At 39.0% G+C, this 20,752-nt stretch overlaps 1 protein-coding gene across 1 annotated transcript; it reads left to right on the top strand.

The window, feature by feature from the left end:
* The first annotated feature begins 16,487 nt into the window (after positions 1 to 16,487).
* On the top strand, positions 16,488 to 17,804 carry LOC141621356 (ethylene-responsive transcription factor ERF060-like). The gene has a single exon (XM_074437925.1). The coding sequence runs from the start codon at positions 16,646 to 16,648 to the stop codon at positions 17,558 to 17,560; it is 915 nt and encodes a 304-aa protein (XP_074294026.1). The 5' UTR covers positions 16,488 to 16,645; the 3' UTR covers positions 17,561 to 17,804.
* Positions 17,805 to 20,752: the final 2,948 nt, after the last annotated feature.

Below are 20,752 nucleotides of genomic sequence, written 5' to 3'. Positions count from 1 at the left end.
TTCTTGGCATAGAAATTCCCAGACTTTTCAAGAATTAACTTTGCTCTTTTCACGAAACAGTGACGCCTCCTCTTTAGCAAGTGAGATGTTTTTTAGAGATTTGTTGTTTTTTATTGATTACTTGATTTTGGAAATAAATTTTTGTGTTTTGAGCGAGTTTTTTGAAATAATCGCCTTTCACCATTGTTAGTTAGTGAGAGGAACTGTTTGTGTTTGTGTTATTACGAAATAATATTCACATTAACTTACATAATAATGTATTTCTGTGGCACACTAAAGCTAATCATGACATTACTATTAATATTATCTATCAAATTTCTTGGTTTTTTTGAATTATGTATCCAAATTTAATTATATAACATGTATTGATTCGATTATTACAAATTATGTTTGTTCATTTTCATTTTTCAGTATTTTTTTCGTTTTATTTAGGGTTTGGAATTTTGTAGGGTTTGCTTTATTTGTCGAGAGGTGTGTCTGAGTTAAACATAAAGGTCGTGTCACTAGGAAGGGTGGTTGATGGGCGAGAGTGGTGTATTATATATATGGAGGGTATGTAAAAGCTCGGTTGTGGTGAGGAGTGGGCAGTACGGACGGATGGTGTGCACTTTATTGAGAGGGGCATGTCGGTTTGGTGGTGGGCTGGGCGGGGTTGATGGGTTGGTGTTGGACTGAGAGGGGGTGGCCGGGTTGGTGGCGGAGTAGTACTTTTATGTGTATATGTTAAAAAAAAAAAAAAAAAAAAAAAAAAAAAAAAAAAAAAAAAAAAAAACCTTTAATTGATACTCTATATTTTATCATTTTGTTTTTTTATCTCACCTCAATAAGTTTTGTCAATTGATTTTTTTTGTTGCTTTTCTTTGTTTTTACTTGTCCTAGTATGTGGTTTTTTTTTTTTGCTTTATTTATTTTATTTGTTTTCTCCTCGCAATACTTTTTTTTAGGATAATTTGGTTTAGATGAGTTACCTTGGGTACACTATTATCCTTGCAGTAGGATTTATTAATTTTGCTATTCTATAAAATATTTGAGGTAAATTATATGAACAAATAAGTTACATTATTTTTATAGTCTCTTTATGTATCCAATTTATTAAATTGAAGGGTATATAACTTTTACAAATGAAGTAGAAATTAGAATAATGTGACGTGATTTTTATTTGTATTATATAACTTATTCTAACAAAAAAACCTAAAATTTAAAATTTACTCTCATATTTAATTGTTGTTTAATGTGCTTTAGGAATAAAAAAAACACATTTAAATGATTGTTGCGTTTTAATTTGTAGTTAATTCACTTAATTCTACAAATTTCATAAACTTTTTCTTTTTTTTTAACAAATGAAGATGACGTGGCTTTTTAAAACACTCGTAAAAGAGGAAATGGTGCAATGTGATCATTTGTGATGTCTTTTTATTATATTTATAGATAGTTTCGTTAGACTGATAGTTAAAGGAAAAGTTAGACTTCTAAGTAGATAGATCATCTGAGTTTGAGTTTCTTACAATCAAAAGTCTCAACTGTCAAGTTCGCTCCTAAAAAATACATCAGTGTAAAATTCTTTAGGGAACTCTATCGCACTTATAGGGCTTGCTTGGGTTGGGGATAATTATTACTTGGGTAATGGAGCTTAAATAAACTGAAAAATGGAAGAAAGTGATGAAAGTTGGAGATAGAAATAGGGAAAGATAGTGTAATAGTCCCCCTATTAGGGGAGTAATAGTTACCCAGCTCCCCTCCGAAGTAATATATTACCTCCATATGGAGGTAATAATTCCTCTCCCACCTCCACTTTCCACCCTTCACAACCACCACAAACCACCAATCTCCTCCCATTTCTTCTTATTTTAGCCTCTATTACTCCAGTAATAATTACCTCAATCCAAAACAAGCCCATAATCTTATCTGACTTCATTCATAAGCTTGCAATCTTAGAAGAACGTATATATAGAGTTAGAGTTTGATTGATGATATAATTAACTCATAATGTAACACCCCAACTATCTGGCCAAGATAATTGGAGCGTTACCATCTCGGTTTCCCGAGGTAGAGTTTTAAAACTTCAATCAAAAAACATTTTATTAATGTAAGGTTTAGTGAATTACATAAACATAAACAAATGAATAAAAGTACAACTCATGACAATTATACTCTTCTAATCAACTAGACTCGTCTCGTGACTCATCAAGCTCGTCCTGTCTCCCGCGTGCTATCCAAACAACCTGTACTTAACCTCCTCCCCATATGACCAAAGGATATCATATGGATTGACACATGCCACGCCAAAAAAGATAGGTGACTGTTAGAAATCTATATCTCTTTACTCAACATATTCATAATGTTATAATTTTAATTTAGTCATAAAATTAAAAGATGATCTTATGCATTCAAACTATAAGTAAAATAAGGAAGAAATCTTCATTCTTACATTGAGGATTTCGGTTTATATGGGCACAAGAGAGTTCTGCTACTCTCTTGTTCTTGAGCTCTCCTTAATGGATGAACAAGGATTCAAGAAGAGAATCCCTCCCAAGGTTTTATACCCAAGATAACAACTTAATAAAATTAATATTATTATTACTAGAACAATATTAATTTTGTGTAAAAATGACCCAAAATATTATTTGGTCTCTCTATTATTTCGGTTAAGAGAGAGGGAGGAGAAGGAAGATTTTATCTTTCTAAAATTCTAATTTTAGATGAAATGGAATGAATAATACACAAGAGATTTTGGTAGTGTATATTAGGTAAAAATAAGGAGAAAAACCAATTGTTTTCTCCTCTTGAAAAACCGGTTGGCATGGGGAGGAAGGGACCAATGCATGCACAAGGTGGTCTTCACAAGATTAAGTAGGGTTGCATGGCTAGGTTTAGAAGGAAATGATTATGTTTACCACTAACATAATCAACACAATATATTCCTAATACTCCCCTTAATTTCGGTTTACATGGATAAAATGGACTCCATTTTATCTTTGTTAAATTGTCAATTTATCATATGTCACATGTCACATGTCACATAAAATTGTTATGTATTTTTAACATATTAAAAATCAACGTATTAATAAAAATACGTCATATACAAAATTAACTTAGTAATTCATAATTACTTGTACCAAAAATTTTACCAATTATAAATCACAACATCTTGTATTTATAATAATTTATTCATTCAAATGCAATTGTTTCCTTAAACAATAATTTCATCTAAGTAATAAAACAATTCGATTACTTAGACCGTATCTTATCAAATTACAATGAGACACGTAAATATTACTTCAAAAATCGTCCGTCAATTTTAAGTAATTTAATTAACCCGTATCGTCATACGATCAATTAAATGATCAATTAAGAGTGTTACCCTTTAGGTATGACCTACGGGGATCAACTGGTCACCACCGTCGCATCGACGAAGAATGTCAAACTCTAGTCAGCCAATCATTACCGATATGTGTGGACCAGTTGACAGTAAAATATTACTTCCCAATTGTATTCTTTAAAATGAGACTTAAACATGTGATCATTATGATCAACAGTTGTGATCGCATTATTGTCGGAGGACACATATTATTCCAACAGTGACAATTACACAGACACACAAACGTCAGCTTCAATAAATAAATAAAGTGAGACTCGACTCGAGTGTGTGAACATACAACATGACTATGATATGAATGAACCACCATCAACAACCACCACCACGGTATCGCGACACGCCCAGACATACCGACAACCACACTGGTACCGGAACACGCCCAAACATACCGATAATCACAAATCGGTACCGGGACACGCCCAGACGTACCGGGTCCGGAAGCCAACCGGATTCCTTGCCAGACGTCGTGTCTCAACCACACGAGTCCCTCCGTGACTCAAGCCATTAATGTGCACATCCCTCTTGAAGTGGAAGCTCCAAGAGGCGACTTAAGCGTAAGACGGTCTCCTAACTGTCTTACGTCTCCAAAACAAGTAATCAATCAAACCACCACATCCTCCGACATACAAGACAACACAATAAATATGATATACCATGTAACATGTCAATTACCGACTCACTCAATGCAATTGATAATGAATGACTCATTTTGTAAACAAATACGACAATGAAAACTGAGTAGGATAAACCTACCTCACAGCAAATCCGCATAAGCAATTCGTCACACAAGCTAAGTCTGTCTCGTAAAACCGTCTCACAAAGCTTATTTCCTAAAATACGATAATAATACAAATACGTATAAATATACCAATCTAATACATATATAAATACATATAAATATACTAATCTATTTATATAAATACGACTAATTAAACCCGTCTTATACACTACCCAACCCGACTCAAACTCAACCACCACCACTACCCACTACCGCCACCGTGGCCACCACCACCAGCCACGGTGGGCCACGGTCGGCAGCCACCACGGCCAACAACAAGGACAACAACCAACGACAACAACAATAACCCGTAACAACCAAAACACAAACGCCCTAACCATGGCCACCACCGACCACGACGGCCACCCCCACCGTGCCTCTATCCCACTTCGCCACCAGCAACCCACACGGCCACCACGAGGACAGCCACCACGACAAAAACCAGCCACAACAACAACACGACACCGAAGACACCCAGACCCGTGTACTCTCCTTTACCCCCTCTTTCCCGCCACCAGAGCCATCGTTACCACCACCCACCACCACCCCTCAACTCCCCTCTCTTCCCTCAACCTAGATCTGCTTAGACCCAGACCCAAACCAACCCGCAACCCACTCAAAACCTCAGCCCTAACCCGAGTCCCCAAATACCCCAAAACCCCTTTTTCAACTCGGTCAAACCCTATTTTAGGGCGGTCAACGGTGGTAAACGGGTGGTCAAAGACGGTCAGCGGTGGGTCAAGGTCGGGACGGGTCAACGGTATAAAAATAATAACATAAAGGCTAGTATAAGACGGTTTACGTTATGATCTCCAGGCGGAGGGGCAAAAGGCGATCTTCCTTTCCTTCTCTTTTTCTCTCTTCTTTCTCTCTAGGATTTTCGCTAATTTTTGTGTAGTGGGAAATGTAAATGAAATGATGAGGTGGGTGGATATAGGATAAGGGAGTATATATGTGGGGTGAGTGTATAATACATGTATCTTATATTATTATATTATTATTATTCCGTCTCAAACCCAACTCGCTAAATACAATAAAATATTGTTATTATATAGTTATTAAATACTGAGTATTACACATAACTTAATAATTTAAGAGAACGGCTAAAATAAGTCAGGTTAAACTTGTTAAGAAACCATTTCAACCAAAAGCTTAAGCAAATGGTTAAAGTTTCAAAATCAGTTTCATGTTTTAACACGACCTCTTACACAAATACTCATTATTGGGCTTGAAGTGTAGATGCAACTGCAGGCTTCCCCATACCTTGTGCTTAATATTACACTTTAGAAATGGAGGGTGGCGAGACTTGAACCTGTGACCTTTTAGTCACATGCATGCCTCTGATACCATTTGAAAAAACCATTTCAACCAAAAGTTTAAGCTAATGATTGAAGTTCCAAGATCGATTTTATAATCTAACAAAACTTATACTTCAAATATATTTGGTAATCGATTTAATACATCAATAATTCCACAAGTCTAACCTTTTTTTTCAAATGACAGAGTATATTATTAATAACTCTTGACTTCATATCCCCCGTCATTAATTGTTGTATCTTTGCCTTGAATTCGTTAGTTGCCGCTTCGAACGACTATGACGGGGGTCTCGTTGACCGATAGTGTAACACCCCCATACTCCAAGTGCCTTACCAGGACCACTCAGGTATGGAGACATCACCATCTCGGTTGCCCGAGGTATGATAATCAAATAGACAAAATAGAAACAACATTTATTATAATAGTTTAATGAAAGAATACAATCCTCGAAACCAAACTGAAAGTGCAATACATTATTCAAACTGTCTGTTCTCAACTGAAATGTAAATAAAGACTAAACTACAGCGGAAAGACTCTATCGTCATGTCGTGGCCATCCCCAGCTATCCAGTACCATCTCTATACCTGCTCAATATCTGCTCACCATCCCCGAATGGATCCCCGCAGGTTTTACAAAACAACACCGGGTCGATTAATCACACAATCAATACGAGACAACGAAGTAATAAGGCAAACAGACAAATTAACCGCCACACACACACACACACACCAACCAACCGTCTCAATCACCGATCGTCCACTGGACCCACCACGCCAGTGGGGGACCGCAACCGTTCCCACCTAAGCCCCGCTCATCGTACGAGCGATAACCCCGTATCATTAATGTGCACATCCCTTCGTGGCGGGTTCCACGAAGGCGAAACTAGGGCGTGAGATCACTCCCGCAAGTGACCCCACTCAGCCGAGAACGCATCTCGAGAGCCATCAACAACCATAACCACATTACAATCACAATCACAATCATATCAAATAACTAACTACAACACATCACCAATATCCCATTATGGGACTAATGCGAGTAGAAATCCTACCGGAAAGCAAACACGCAGACGATCTAAACAAATTGTCTCAAAACGGCTCCTCTACGAACTCTCCTCCTATCATACATAACACATAAAGACTACCATTCAATTCCTACTCATAAAATCCCCAATTGCTAAATTAGGGTTTCAACTACCTTATCAAAACATTATAAAACTTTATGTTAAAAGCTTACCCTCGACGCAAGGAATCCAACAACACGAAAAACAACGAGAATCGACCGTCGAACTCCGGAATCGTTAAGGATGCGATTAGGAAGAAGAACTGCTGCTTTCTCTCTTAAACAAGTTTTAGGTTTTGGTAAAAGTGTTTTAAAACAAAGACGAATTGGTTTAAATACCCTAATCGCATAATTAACAAAACCCGCGAAAACTCCCCGTAAAACCGGCGCTCGATCGAGTACCCAAGGTACTCGATCGAGTACCCCCTACTCGATCGAGTGCCCGAGCTACTCGATCGAGTGCCCAACAGTCGAAACTATTTTATTCTCGCAACATACCCTTACTCGACAGAGTAAGGGCTACTCGATAGAGTACCCCCAAGACCATAAATACGGAGTATTACAGTCTTCCCTCCTTAAAAGGAACTTCGTCCCCGAAGTTCAAACCACAACAAAAACAAAGGTACTCCCTCAACATTCCCGACTCAACCATCAAACAAAAACATGATACAAACCCAAGCCAAACATCCCGACACAACATATAAAAGGTGTATAGAACTCCTAAAAACTCTCGCGATCATCTCCTACCCCCCTAAAGAAACAAGGTTACGTCCCCGTAACCATACATACCTGATCAAAAAGGAAAGGGTAGCGCTCTTTCATTATGTCCTCGGCCTCCCATGTAGCTTCCTCAGTCTCGTGGTTAGACCAAAGGATCTTAAGCAAAACTGTCTCACCACTCCTAGTCTTTCTAACTTTTCGGTCTAGGATCTGCTTAGGTACCTCAAGATATGATAAAGACTCATCCAGCTCTAAGCTCTCTGCCTCTAACACATGTGACGGGTCACTCACATACTTCCGCAACTGCGATACATGAAACACATTATGCACCCTCTCCAATGCAAAGGTAAAGCCAACCGATAAGCCACTTCCCAACTCGCTCTAAGATCTCATAAGGCCCTATAAACTTCTGACTTAACTTGCCTTTCTTCCCAAATCTCATAACTCCACGCATAGGGGACACTTTCAGAAGAACCTTGTCCCCAACCTGAAACTCGATGTCCCGACGATGTAGATCTGCATAACTCTTCTCGTCGATCCTGGGCGCTCTCATCCGTTCGTTCTGCGATCATCTTAATCTGTTCTACCATCTCATGTACCATCTCTGGTCCTAAAACCACTTTGCCTCGACTATCGTCCCAACAGATCGGACTCCTACATCTCCTCCCATACAACGCCTCAAACGGTGCCATACCTATCTTTGGTGTGATAACTGTTGTTGTAAGAAAACTCTATCAAGTCCAACCTCTCGCTCCCGGCTACCACCAAAATCCATCACACAAGCTCTCAACATGTCCTCCAAAGTCTTGATTGTTCTCTCGGTCGCCCATCTGTCGCAGGATGAAATCTTTGTACTCATCTTCAAAGTCGTTCCCAACGATTCCTGCAACTCCTTCCAAAACCTCGATATAAACCTCGCATCTCTGTCGGACACTATGTCCTTAGGGACTCCATGTAACTTAAGACGTTCTTTCGATAGGCCATAGCCAATTGTGCCTTAGTCCATGTATCTTTCATTGGAACAAAGTGAGCTGACTTGGTCAACCGATCCACTATCACCCAAATCATATTGTTACCTTGTTGACTCTTAGGTAAACCCACAATAAAATCCATGGAAATGGATTCCCACTTCCACTCCGGCACCTCCAAAGACTGAACCTTACCTTGTGGTCTTCTCTGTTCCCCTTTAACTCTCTGGCATGTCAAACAACGGGACACAAACTCGGCTATCTCTTTCTTCATCCCAGGCCACCAAAACGTTTTCTTCAAATCCTTATAAAGCTTGTCTCCACCGGATGAACCGAATATGGTGTGCAATGCGCTTCTGTCATGATTGTCTTTTTCAATTCCTCGTCATTAGGAACACACCACCTACCATCAAACCTCAAGCTACCATCTGTATGAATGGAAAAGCGGGACATTGTCCCTTTCTCCACCCCAGCTCTCCACTCCACCATCTTAGGATCCAAAGCCTGTTTACCTCGAATATCATCATAAAACTCCATGTGCACTGTCATATCTCCCATAGCATCTCCTTTCTGCATCATATGAATCCCAAAGCTCGCTACCTCATCCCTCGGCCTCATCAAAGATAGAGCTTTACACAAGGAATGTACACTCTTCCTACTCGAGCATCAAAGAACAACATTGGCCTTCCCTTCATGGTAGATGATTTCCATGTCGTAGTCGCCAATCAACTCCATCCACCTCCTCTGTCTCATGTTCAACTCCTTCTGCGTGAAGATGTACTTGAGACTCTTGTGATCCGAAAATACCTTAAAGATTGCTCCATACAGGTAGTGTCTCCAAATCTTGAGAGCAAACACCACGACACCCAACTCCAGGTCATGAGTAGGGTAGTTCTCCTCATAAGGCTTCAATTGCCTAGAAGCATAGGCAATCACTTTACCATTCTGCATCAACACACATCCCAACCCATTCTTCGAAGCATCGGTATAAACCTCAAAATTCTCGCTTCCTTCAGTAATGCTAAGACAGGAGAGCTGTGGTCAAACGCTCCTTTAATGTTTGGAACGCCGTCTCACAACCCTCATCCCAACGAAACCTGTTCTCTTTCCTCATCAACGCTGTCATCGGTCTAGCTATCTTGGAGAAATCTTTCACGAACCGCCCGTAGTATCCAAATAAACCCAAGAAACTTCTAACCTCCGCAACATTCTTTGGTGCTTCCCATTTTGTCACTGCCTCAATCTTCGCCGGATCCACAGCTACTCCATCTTTAGAAATTACATGCCCTAGAAAAGCAACTTTCTCCAACCAAAACTCACACTTGGACAACTTAGCATACAACTCATGATCCCTCAAAGTCTGCAACACGATCCTCGGATGCTCCTCATGCTCCTCCTTAGTCTTAGAGTAGACTAAGATATCATCTATAAACACCACTACGAACGATCCAAGAACCTGTCCAAAGATCCTATTCATCAAGTCCATAAACACTTTGCCGGCGCATTAGACAACCCAAACGGCATCACCACATACTCATAATGGCCATACCTCGACGTGAAAGTCATCTTCGGTATGTCCACATCTCTAATCTTTACCTGATGGTACCCCGACCTCAAATCGATCTTAGAAAAGACCGTTGCACCACTCAACTGATCAAACAGGTCATCTATCCTTGGCAAAGGATACTTGTTCTTTATCGTCACACGGTTCAACTCCCGATAATCTATGCACAGCCTCATACTCCCATCTTTCTTCTTTACGAACAATCGTGCTCCCCAAGGCGATACACTCGGTCTAATGTACCCCTTTTCTATCAAATCATCCAACTGCTTCCTAAGCTCCTCCATCTCCTTAGGACCCATACGGTACGGTGCCTTAGAGATTGGCCCCGTCCCTGGCTTCAACTCAACGGTGAAATCTATCTCCCTCTTCGGTGGCAACCCCGGAATCTCCTCTGGAAAAACATCTGCAAACTCTCCCACCACTGGTATCTCGTCAACTGCCGGGCTCTCTATCCGGTCATCTCTCACAGGGCACAAAATCAGAGGACATCCCTTCCTCAGATACGACTTCAAGGTGACAGCTGCAATCAACTTAACTTTGGGTTTAACTAGAAACCCACGATAAGACACACTTACACCCTTAGGACCTCTTAGGGACACTTTCTTTTGATGACAGTCTATCTTAGCCTTATACTTTCCTAACCAATCCATCCCAACTATCATCTCAAAACCATTAAAAGGAAACTCTAGCAAGTCTACAGGGAAATCGACTTGCCCAACTATTAAAGATACATCTCTAAACAACCTCCCACACGATACAGACTCACCCGAAGGTATGAATACTTGCTCTTTAACAGACTCATATACTCTCAAACCCAACTGCTTTACATGACTCAAGACACAAACGATTGAGAAGCCCCCGAATCAAACAAAACAAACGTAGGAATACCATTAACAAGGAATGTACCGGTGATAACGTGCGCATCCTCCTCAGCTGCCTTCTTCTCCATCATGAACAACTTGCCACTGGTCTTCTGCCCACCTCCCTGGACAAGATTAGGCGATGCGGTCGGCTTAGCACCCGACCCTTGGTTGTTGTTGTTGTTCATCGGTGTCTTCGATAAGAATTACCGCCGTTGCGGTTGCCTCCACTCGGTAGCTCGACTTCCCCGGTTTGGCCATGATCCCGCCGGTCCCCTTGCTCGCAAAGCTCTGCGCAGTCTCCGGAAAGATCCCGGTGCACTCGTGCACTCATGTCTCTTGTGGCCTACGCCACCACAACTAAAGCGGTCACTCCCAGTGTTGCTCACACTCCCACGACCTCTCCCAAAGGAAGTTCCAAAGACTAAACCCGGATCCAGAAGAAAACCCCTTAGACTGATTGTGGTTGCCTTTCTTGTAATTAGATTGGCCACCACCCTCGCTCTCCGACTTCCTCTTCTCACCACCAGACCTCTCCTGAGCCATCTCCACTAGTCTCTCAGCTCTCCCAGCCCTCTCATATGCTTCCTTCACATCAGTGAGGACTCCCACTGGTAACTTATCCATAATCTTCGTGGTTAGTCCACTCTCAAACCTCAAAGCCAAATTCTCGTCACTCAAACCCATGTCCTCGGATATCTAGATTTCTCATTGAACTGTCTCGTAGTACTCACCACGGACATCTCGAAGTCATCTTAAACTTGTCGAACTCCTCCCTCAACTTACTCCTCACATGTTCTGGTACGAACTCCTTCCTCACCGCCCTACGAAACTCCTCCCAAGGTATAGCAGGTAATCCTTGGTTGGTATACAACTCCTTAGCACTCACCTTCACCGAATCCCACCACTTGCCACCGCCTCCCTCGGATAAAATGCAGCCTGATCCACTCTCATCTCATCCTGGACAATGGACTAAGTCCAAAGATGTTTTCCATCTCCCTCGGAACTATCGAGAAGGTTAGGCTCCTCAACTCCCTTGTACTCTTTTGGGTTGAACCTTGCAATATAAAGGCTGACTTTAGCATGGTCAACTTCCTTCTCCTTTTCCTTATTCTTGTCCTCGTTCACTTTCTTCGGTCTCGATAAGAGCGTCCTGGTGCTCTAACATCTTAACGATGTCATCCATAGTCATAAGCTCTGCTCTAGCGTACAAGGCATTTTTCTTGGGCGGCATCTTGAAACTATACGTATACAAGAAAGGGTAAACATGAACATGCGCACTAAACTTCAAAACACGAAAACTCGCTGCCTGAACCTACTCGATCGAGTATCCAAACCCACTCGATCGAGTGACGGGTTACTCGATCGAGTGCCCCTATGTACTCGATCGAGTACCCAAACTCCAGAACCAAACGGACCTTCTGATCTCTAACCCACTCGATCGAGTATATAGGCTACTCGATCGAGTGATTTCTACTCGATCGAGTACCCCTAGTTACTCGATCGAGTGCCCCAAAACGCGATTCGACTCAATTTCGCTTAAAAACCTATCCGATCGAGTCAGTCTTACTCGATCAAGTACCACTAATACGTAAAAGCTACCCGCATATTACGTCACATACTAGCATTGCTAACTTTATAAAAATCGCATGATATCATAATCAATATGCTACGCATCTATTCTACTTATCAATAAAATCAAATCATCATGCTATAAAAGCCACATCATAAATCATTCAACATGTTATCATCTCATTAACATGTTTCAACATATAATCATTTTCTTTCACATGCTCAACCTCCTATTTTCAACACCAAACAATCAACATACTTCATCACCTTGTTGCACAAGTTACTAAGCACACACATGACTCAACACACATTTCCCCCATGTGACCGGTTCAAAGTTTGTAGGGCGACCCCAGCGACTTTAGGACGTCTCCCAAGCCTTCGCACTAGCTCCTACAACTTTTACCCCGGGTTCATTTTAATTGACTCCCTATGTTCATTAAGTTCATTGGTTACAGGTTTCAGGATCGTCGCTCTGATACCATTTGTAACACCCCCATACTCCAAGTGCCTTACCAGGACCACTCAGGTATGGAGACATCACCATCTCGGTTGCCCGAGGTATGATAATCAAATAGACAAAATAGAAACAACATTTATTATAATAGTTTAATGAAAGAATACAATCCTCGAAACCAAATCGAAAGTGCAATACATTATTCAAACTGTCTGCTTCTCAATCAAATGTAAATAAAGACTAAACTACGAGCGGAAAGACTCTATCGTCATGTCGTGGCCATCCCCACTATCCAAGACCATCTCTATACCTGCTCAATATCCGCTCACCATCCCCGAATGGATCCCCGCAGGTTTTACAAAACAACACCGGGGTCAGTACTAATCACACAATCAATACAGACAACAGTAATAAGGCAAACAGACAAATTGAATCGCCACACACACACACACACACCAACCAACCGTCTCAATCACCGATCGTCCACTTTGGACCCGACCACGCCAGCTGGGGACCGCAGCCGTTCCCACCTAAGCCCCGCTCATCGTAGTGAGCGATAACCTGTTCATTAATGTGCACATCCCTTCTGTGGCGGGTTCCACATAAGGCGAAACTAGGGCGTGAGATCACTCCCGCAAGTGACCCCACTCAGCCGAGAACGCATCTCGAGAGCCATCAACAACCATAACCACATTACAATCACAATCACAATCATATCAAATAACTAACTACAACACATCACCAATATCCCATTATGGGACTAATACGAGTAGAAATCCTACCCGGAAAGCAAACACGCAGACGATCTAAACAATTGTCTCAAAACGGCTCCTCTACGAACTCTCCTCCTATCATACATAACACATAAAGACTACCATTCAATTCCTACTCATAAAATCCCCAATTGCTAAATTAGGGTTTCAACTACCTTATCAAAACATTATAAAACTTTATGTTAAAAGCTTACCCTCGACGCAAGGAATCCAACAACACGAAAAACAACGAGAATCGACCGTCGAACTCCGGAATCGTTAAGGATGCGATTAGGAAGAAGAATCTACGCTTTCTCTCTTAAACAAGTTTTAGGTTTTGGTAAAAGTGTTTTAAAACAAAGACGAATTGGTTTAAATACCCTAATCGCATAATTAACAAAACCCGAGAAAACTCCCCGTAAAACCGGACGCTCGATCGAGTACCCAAGGTACTCGATCGAGTACCCCCTACTCGATCGAGTGCCCGAGCTACTCGATCGAGTGCCCAACAGGTCAGAAACTATTTTATTCTGCAACATACCCTTACTCGACAGAGTAAGGGCTACTCGATAGAGTACCCCCAAGACCATAAATACGGAGTATTACAGATAGTTGTTGTCGTATTGGGCTAGAGTTTTGTCTTGAATCTTATTAGGTAATTCTGTAATAGGTCTATTATATACTCTCTAAGCCTTACCCTAACAGGTATGCTTATCATATCGTTCTGAATCTGTAAATCTGGAAACCCCTCAAAAGTAATAAAACTCTCCTCCCTTCTACCTTGTCGACGTAGCTAATACACCGTTAGTAAACCACGTAAATCTGTATATTGTTTTTTTATTGCTCTTATTTATCTTTTCTCGCATCTGTCATAACTCATGACATTAATCATTATGTTATACCAAAGTTGGCTGGTGTGAGTGGTAAGGGCTCTCATATCTTAAACAAGTGGTCAGGGGTTCGATTTCTGACTCTTGTGAATGAAAAGGCCAAACTTGGGAGGGGTCAACCCATTAAATTGTCTTCAGTACCCCGAAGGAGATTGCCCCAGCTGTCGGTAGGGGATACTTCTTATCAACACAAAAAAAAAAATTAATCATTATGCTATAAAATACATTGAAATTATGAATTAGCATTTTGTTCAAGCGAATAATGTGGGTTTTGGCCCTTGGCAAATCTGGGGGAGCAATGCCTCTTGGTTGAGAATATAAATAATTTATGTTGTTTTTGTCTTGATTTTAAAATTTGATATAATATTTTTATAAGTTAAAATCATTTTTTATAAATAAGTTGTTGTTATAATTCATGATTTGGTGCAGTGAACTGGAGAATGCCGTGACTTGCGACCTGCCCACATGACCAAATAATTTGTTATTATAATCATTTCTAATTATTTAAAACAAAAAATAAAACAATATTTCTAATTATATGATTAGATAATGAGATCCAAATGCAAATCACATCCAGGGAGTCTAATACCCGGGCAACCACGGGCGGCGAAACCGAGCCTCCGATTTTGACCACCGAATTTATAAGCTTTACTAATAAAATTTAATACAAAATTCGGCGTGTACTACACACATTCATATTTAAGGCCTCATTTTTTTGTGGTGCATCAGACCTCTATTTACTTTAAGACGCCGCTGATCCCATCAACCTAACCTCATACTAATTTTGTTAGCATTCTAATTTAATCATTGGCCATGACTATCTAAGTTTTCTGTATAATAGCAATTCGAGATAACACGATCTTAGTTCAAAAATTGCCACTTGATAGGTGATACACACCCCCTTCTGATCGATATCACTCGAGACCATGACTATCTAGTTCCAAAATCATTTTCTGTATAATATCAATTCGAGATATTAGATTTTTCGGACATTCCAAAATCAGATAAATTTTCACATAAAATGTTTTACAATAAGAACCAATTAAGGCCTAATATAACATTTTACGTTTCCTAGACAAAAAAGATACAAAGCTGTCTTTTACTGTGTTATTATTGAAAGACTACTTTTTTTTGTACCTCTTTATGTGTTTTTAGTAACCCATTTACCATTAATTGTAATTCAAAATGACTATTTTATAGTATGATACATGTTCTTACAATAAGCATACACTTTTATCGTAGACTATATCTATTTTTAACAAATCATTTTATATTATAGATACACATCCATTTTATTAATTTTGATACCATTTTACTTTATATCATAAAATAATCTTCTTTTAACAGCTTATTGAAAAACCATCTCATACAAAATCTACGGATTGAGAAGTAATTAATAACCACACAAATGGGGCAAGTGGAAACACAAAAAAATCACAAATTCTCATTATAGACGTACACTATCCGTCTATACGTATAGACGGATACCACTTCCCCTCACAAAATACCCATTTGCCATAAAATGGGAAGCACATGGGGGGTGCCCCACCTTGTCCCCCCTACCCATTTTATTAGAGGTCTTTACCCGTCTGTTCGCCCCACTCGTCTATATCAAGACCTATTGCAAAAAAAATAACCCTTGGAGAGAAGGAAAAAGGTGTGAGTTGACAAAGTTGAAGAAAGAGTCATGGTGAAGTAAAGTTAAAAAGAAAACACACGGTTCTAGGAGTATAGATGTAAAGCAACATAAGAGCACCCACAAAGGCCACAATCCACAAAGGCCACAATTCACAATAGAGAGAGGATGAGAGATCCTCTTGACACTTTTTTTTCTCTAAAAGAACATCATTTCTATTATAAGGCACATGTTATATATTCTCTTAGCAAGAAAAGCTAGTTTTAAAGAAAAGCTTACATTGGCCCTAGTGTCCACAAACCAATTACTATTTTTCTTGTGCATAATAATTCTTTTATTTTTATCTTTTATAGAATTTTGAGATTATTTAAAGTATGAGATGATCCTCTTTATTGTGGAAAAAATAATGGAAGATGATGGTAATGGTGAGAAATGAGATTGATGAAAGAGAAAATGAGGTATCGAAAAAATAGAAAAAGAGTAGAAAAATAGAACAAAGATAACATCTTCTCTATTGTGGATACTCTAACACCCTTCTTCTCTTCACTAACATTCATATAAATACCATACCATGCTATTTCATTTCTCTTATCATTTCAAAACATTCATCTACCAATACTAAATACTCTCTAAACACCCAAATTTTGCATTTTCATCCCATAATTTCAAATTAATAATAACAAATTGTTACAAATAATGGCTACAACAATAGATAGCTATAATGCTACCAATAATCTTTTTGATCCTCTTAATGATGAGTTAATTAAAGCCCTTGAACCTTTTATTAACACTAATTACAACAATTTATTAACCTCCAATTACCCTTCAAACAACATTACTAATTACAATCACATCTTTACACAAGGTTTCCCAACTTTTGACCATATGGGTATTGCTCAAACCCAACCTTCTTTGGGTTTAAGTTCAAGTTTTGGTTATGGTTCAGGTTCAGGTTCAGGTTCCGGTTATTGTAATGCTTATAAAATGAACAGTTTTTTATCTCCTAAGACAATTTCCATGAAGACCAAGGCTACAAAACTCTACAGGGGAGTAAGACAACGTCACTGGGGAAAATGGGTTGCTGAGATTAGACTACCCAAGAACCGGACTCGGCTTTGGCTTGGAACTTTCGACTCAGCTCAAGAAGCCGCCTTGGCTTACGATAATGCGGCTTACAAGTTGCGTGGCGAGAATGCTAAGCTTAACTTCTCTGATCTCAAACACTATGGAAATATCGTGTCGGGGAATTTTGGTCAGTTCAAACCCCTCGCTTCATCTGTGAATGAAAAGCTTGATGCAATTTGTCAAAGCTTGGGAATTTGTCAAAAACAGAGGAATTTAGAAATCCCCTGTTTTTCCCCTGTTTCTGGAATTGATTTAAAGAGGGAGGAAAATGATCAAAATGGTTTGAATTTGGATGTAATACCAAATTCTGGGATTTTGGTTCCAAAATTCGAGGAGTTTTCCGAGGAATCATCGTCGACAGGATCATATTCACCGGATTCCAACATTGGTTTCTTGGATTTCAAGGAATGTTGTTCATGGGAGGAATCTCAAAATTTGTCATTGAGCAAGTTTCCATCAGTAGAAATTGATTGGGCATCTCTTTGAATATTTGTCACTACGTCGTCGTATGTTTAGAACATTAACAGTTGGTTGAGTCTCATCCGACATCCATTAGCTTAAAAGTATTACTTCTGCAATGGTGTTTTTGACATTTGCAGAGGGTTATTGTTCATATTGTTACATGAATTAGTTCTTGTAATTTTTATTTTGGAGTAATTTAGCATCTCCATTTATCAGGTGGTGATTTTTGGTCTGCCTTAAATTGAGAGAATGTACGCTTATGTTTGTATATAAAAATAAAATAAAAGTGTACTTTTTTTTTTTTTTAAAAAAATGTTCCTGCGTACTAATTGAGTAATTGCAAAACTAACAATGATTTCAGTGGAAATAGAGCATTAAAATGAATGGTGTCGTTTGGTAAACTAGGAGTAGTTCATACAGATTTGTGATGTTAAGACCGTTTCTTAGTTAGACTATTAGATTTTTTTATGGTTTAATAAGTTGAATTGGAAAGAATTTGGTTAGGAAAAATTCAGAGCATGTTTGGTCTAGTTTGCTTCAAAGGAGTTTCTATTTTTTAAGCTTAATTTTTCAAAAGTAGTTTTCAAGAAACAGAAACATCAAATTGATGCTTTTATTTGTATGGGTAAAAACATGGTATTTGAACTTTTGAAAATCTACTATTTAACTTTTAAATTTATGATATGTTTGGCTAAAAAGTGTTTTTAAGTCAAAACACTTTGAAAAGTAAAGTCCGACACACACTTAGTAAGTTGAGAACTTCAATTTTTTTTCCTTTTTGAAGATAAGGGAACTCGCAGCAGACTCAAGTAGTTTAGAATATAGATTCACTAATTTTATGAGTAATTGAGGAGCAGAGGTGTGTAAAAATGAGGGTAATAAAAGCCATCAATTGAATAATGTATAATGTAACCTTGAAATTTTTTTGACAATTTTCACAATTTCCAAACGCCAGTGCCAAAAAAAAAAAAAAAAAAAAAAGTTTAGAAATAACAAATTCTTCCATAAAATCCCCAACTTATTCTTTTTAGAATGAAACTTTCTTGTGCACGCAGTTGTGTGTACGGCCCCAGACCTCCATAAAACTAATGATTTTCTTTGTTAATTTCGAAGTTCTAATTATACGAAGTGGAATAACAATTGCACATTGCAATGGGTGTTGGAGTAAGTGGTTCATTGAATCAACGACTTGGGTACATTGGACATAGAATTGCCTTATGATATGTGCCAAGAAGCCATCCCCCCTTTCTATCAATACTTTCCTGTCCGCATGTATCTAAAGGTTATGCTTTCTTTATACAAGTTACCTGGTGGCGTTTGTTTGTTTGTTCCTTCATATGTGCTGCATCACTTTGCAGGTTACAAACTAACATACTGTATTTTGTTTACGTGGTCTCTATGTGTCTTGGGGTTATTTTAAGAATGTACGGAGTAGTCAGAAATCTTAGCTTGAGATTTCTAGAAATTCGTTATTAAATAATCCCATTACTTTGTTTACCACAAACTAGCAGTCTAGCACCCATTTCTTACAGGTTCTTGGAACAATCTTTAGAGATCCCCTTATCAAGCAGTTAGTCTTGTTGAAGACGGCCAATTGAGCAGTGACGACGGAATGTCACTCACAAAATGAATAGGGGACAAGGTGGGACTCTACGCGCTTTCTCTCTCTCTATTTGGATCATTTGTGAGAGGAAATGGTATCCGTCACTCCAAAGTGACAGATACGTGCCGTCTTCAATCAAATTTTGTGCTTACCAAGTTACCATGATTCATGAAATACACAATGGTAATAAAGGGCCAAGATTCCATATTTGAGCATCAAATGTTCGAAAAATGTCCAACAAAGTAAGAATAAAGTAATTTGACTTGAAAGCGGGTAAAGACAACACGTTAGAGCTACGTCCAAAGATTAATAAGAAAATCGAGTTGGAAACTACTCTCTCAATTCAACTCCACTTTACATGTTTATCTTTTCCATACTATTCACAAACGTACATTCAACTTCAATTTTCTCTCGATACATAAGTTAAAATATATTCATGTGTGATCTTATTTGATTCGTCTTTAAGAATACATTAAAAATATCTAACTTTTATAATTTTTGCAAATACGTAGCTAAAGATATTTACCGCATAAAAGTCGCGTTGGCAAACGTGATAAAGCAAACATGTAAAGTGGAGTTGAATGGAGGGAGTATCACTTTACAGGTCTTGTAATTTGGACTTTGCTTTTAAAATATTCCTGTAACAGCAAATTTTGTATCGCAAAATAAATGTAATGCAAAATAGGAAACAAATGAATTTTTATTAATATCAGAAAGTTTATGTGTACAATCTCTAATGTATCCTCTGATTCTAAATGCCGTAGTAGATCACGTAAACGCTGTCTGTAGTGGAGGCGCGAACGTTGTATTTGAATGACACCTGTAGAGGTTGTATGCACTCTGTAGGAGGTGTCGATTTGTATTCTTGAGAGGGTCACTGCGACTTGTTCTCTCTTGAATGTTGTAGCTTGAACTTGAATTTCTTGGGCGGGCGGCACGCTTTGGTGTGCTTGTTGACTGCTTGCAGAGGTGTCTTGCAGAGGGAATTTATAGAGCTTTTGTGTCTTCTTCTCTCTGAATTTTATGATTATGATTTCTCTAACTTTGAAATGAATGGGAATAGCTCTATTTATCGAGTTTCAATTCCCCTTGGTGGACTTTGGCATTCACAGGCTCATTTATGGGTTTATTAGTAAACTTAGCCCAAATTTGATCTTTTTTCGGGTTTAATGATCCGGATAACCCATTTTGTAATCCGAGTCGACCCGTATTTCATTTAATCGGGGCAAATTAATTAAATCGAGCTAAAATTTAGTATTAACTCAGATTTATTAATTTATTTTATTTATTCGGCACATTAATAAATTTTCAGTGCCTACAAATTGCCCCCTCGGGACTTTGTCACGTGCACTTTTAGTGTCTTGATGTGGCGAGGTCTCGATTCATTTTGGCTTTGACTTGGAAGTCGATGACGGGCACCTTAACTTGTCGCAAGGATGACCCATCTTTTTTTTTTAAAACGTCACTCTATCAGTATTTTGATTTGGCGAGTGACTTTTTTCTTTGACTTGAAAGTCGTGGGCACCTTAACCTGTCGTAAAGGTAGCTCCATTTTTTTTTTCCGTCACCCTGTCATTATCTGACTTAACGGACAACACACTGAGCTTTCATTT

This window comes from Silene latifolia, chromosome X (genome assembly GCF_048544455.1).
Source record: "Silene latifolia isolate original U9 population chromosome X, ASM4854445v1, whole genome shotgun sequence".
In the NCBI taxonomy this organism is placed as follows: Eukaryota; Viridiplantae; Streptophyta; class Magnoliopsida; order Caryophyllales; family Caryophyllaceae; genus Silene; species Silene latifolia.
Note: the sequence above shows the minus strand (reverse complement) of the source record. Positions and strands in the feature narration are given on the sequence as shown.

What these genes read in the sequence shown, in the direction of transcription:
- LOC141621356 (XM_074437925.1), top strand. Translation starts at nt 16,646, where the DNA reads ATGGCTACAACAATAGATAGCTATAATGCTACCAATAATCTTTTTGAT.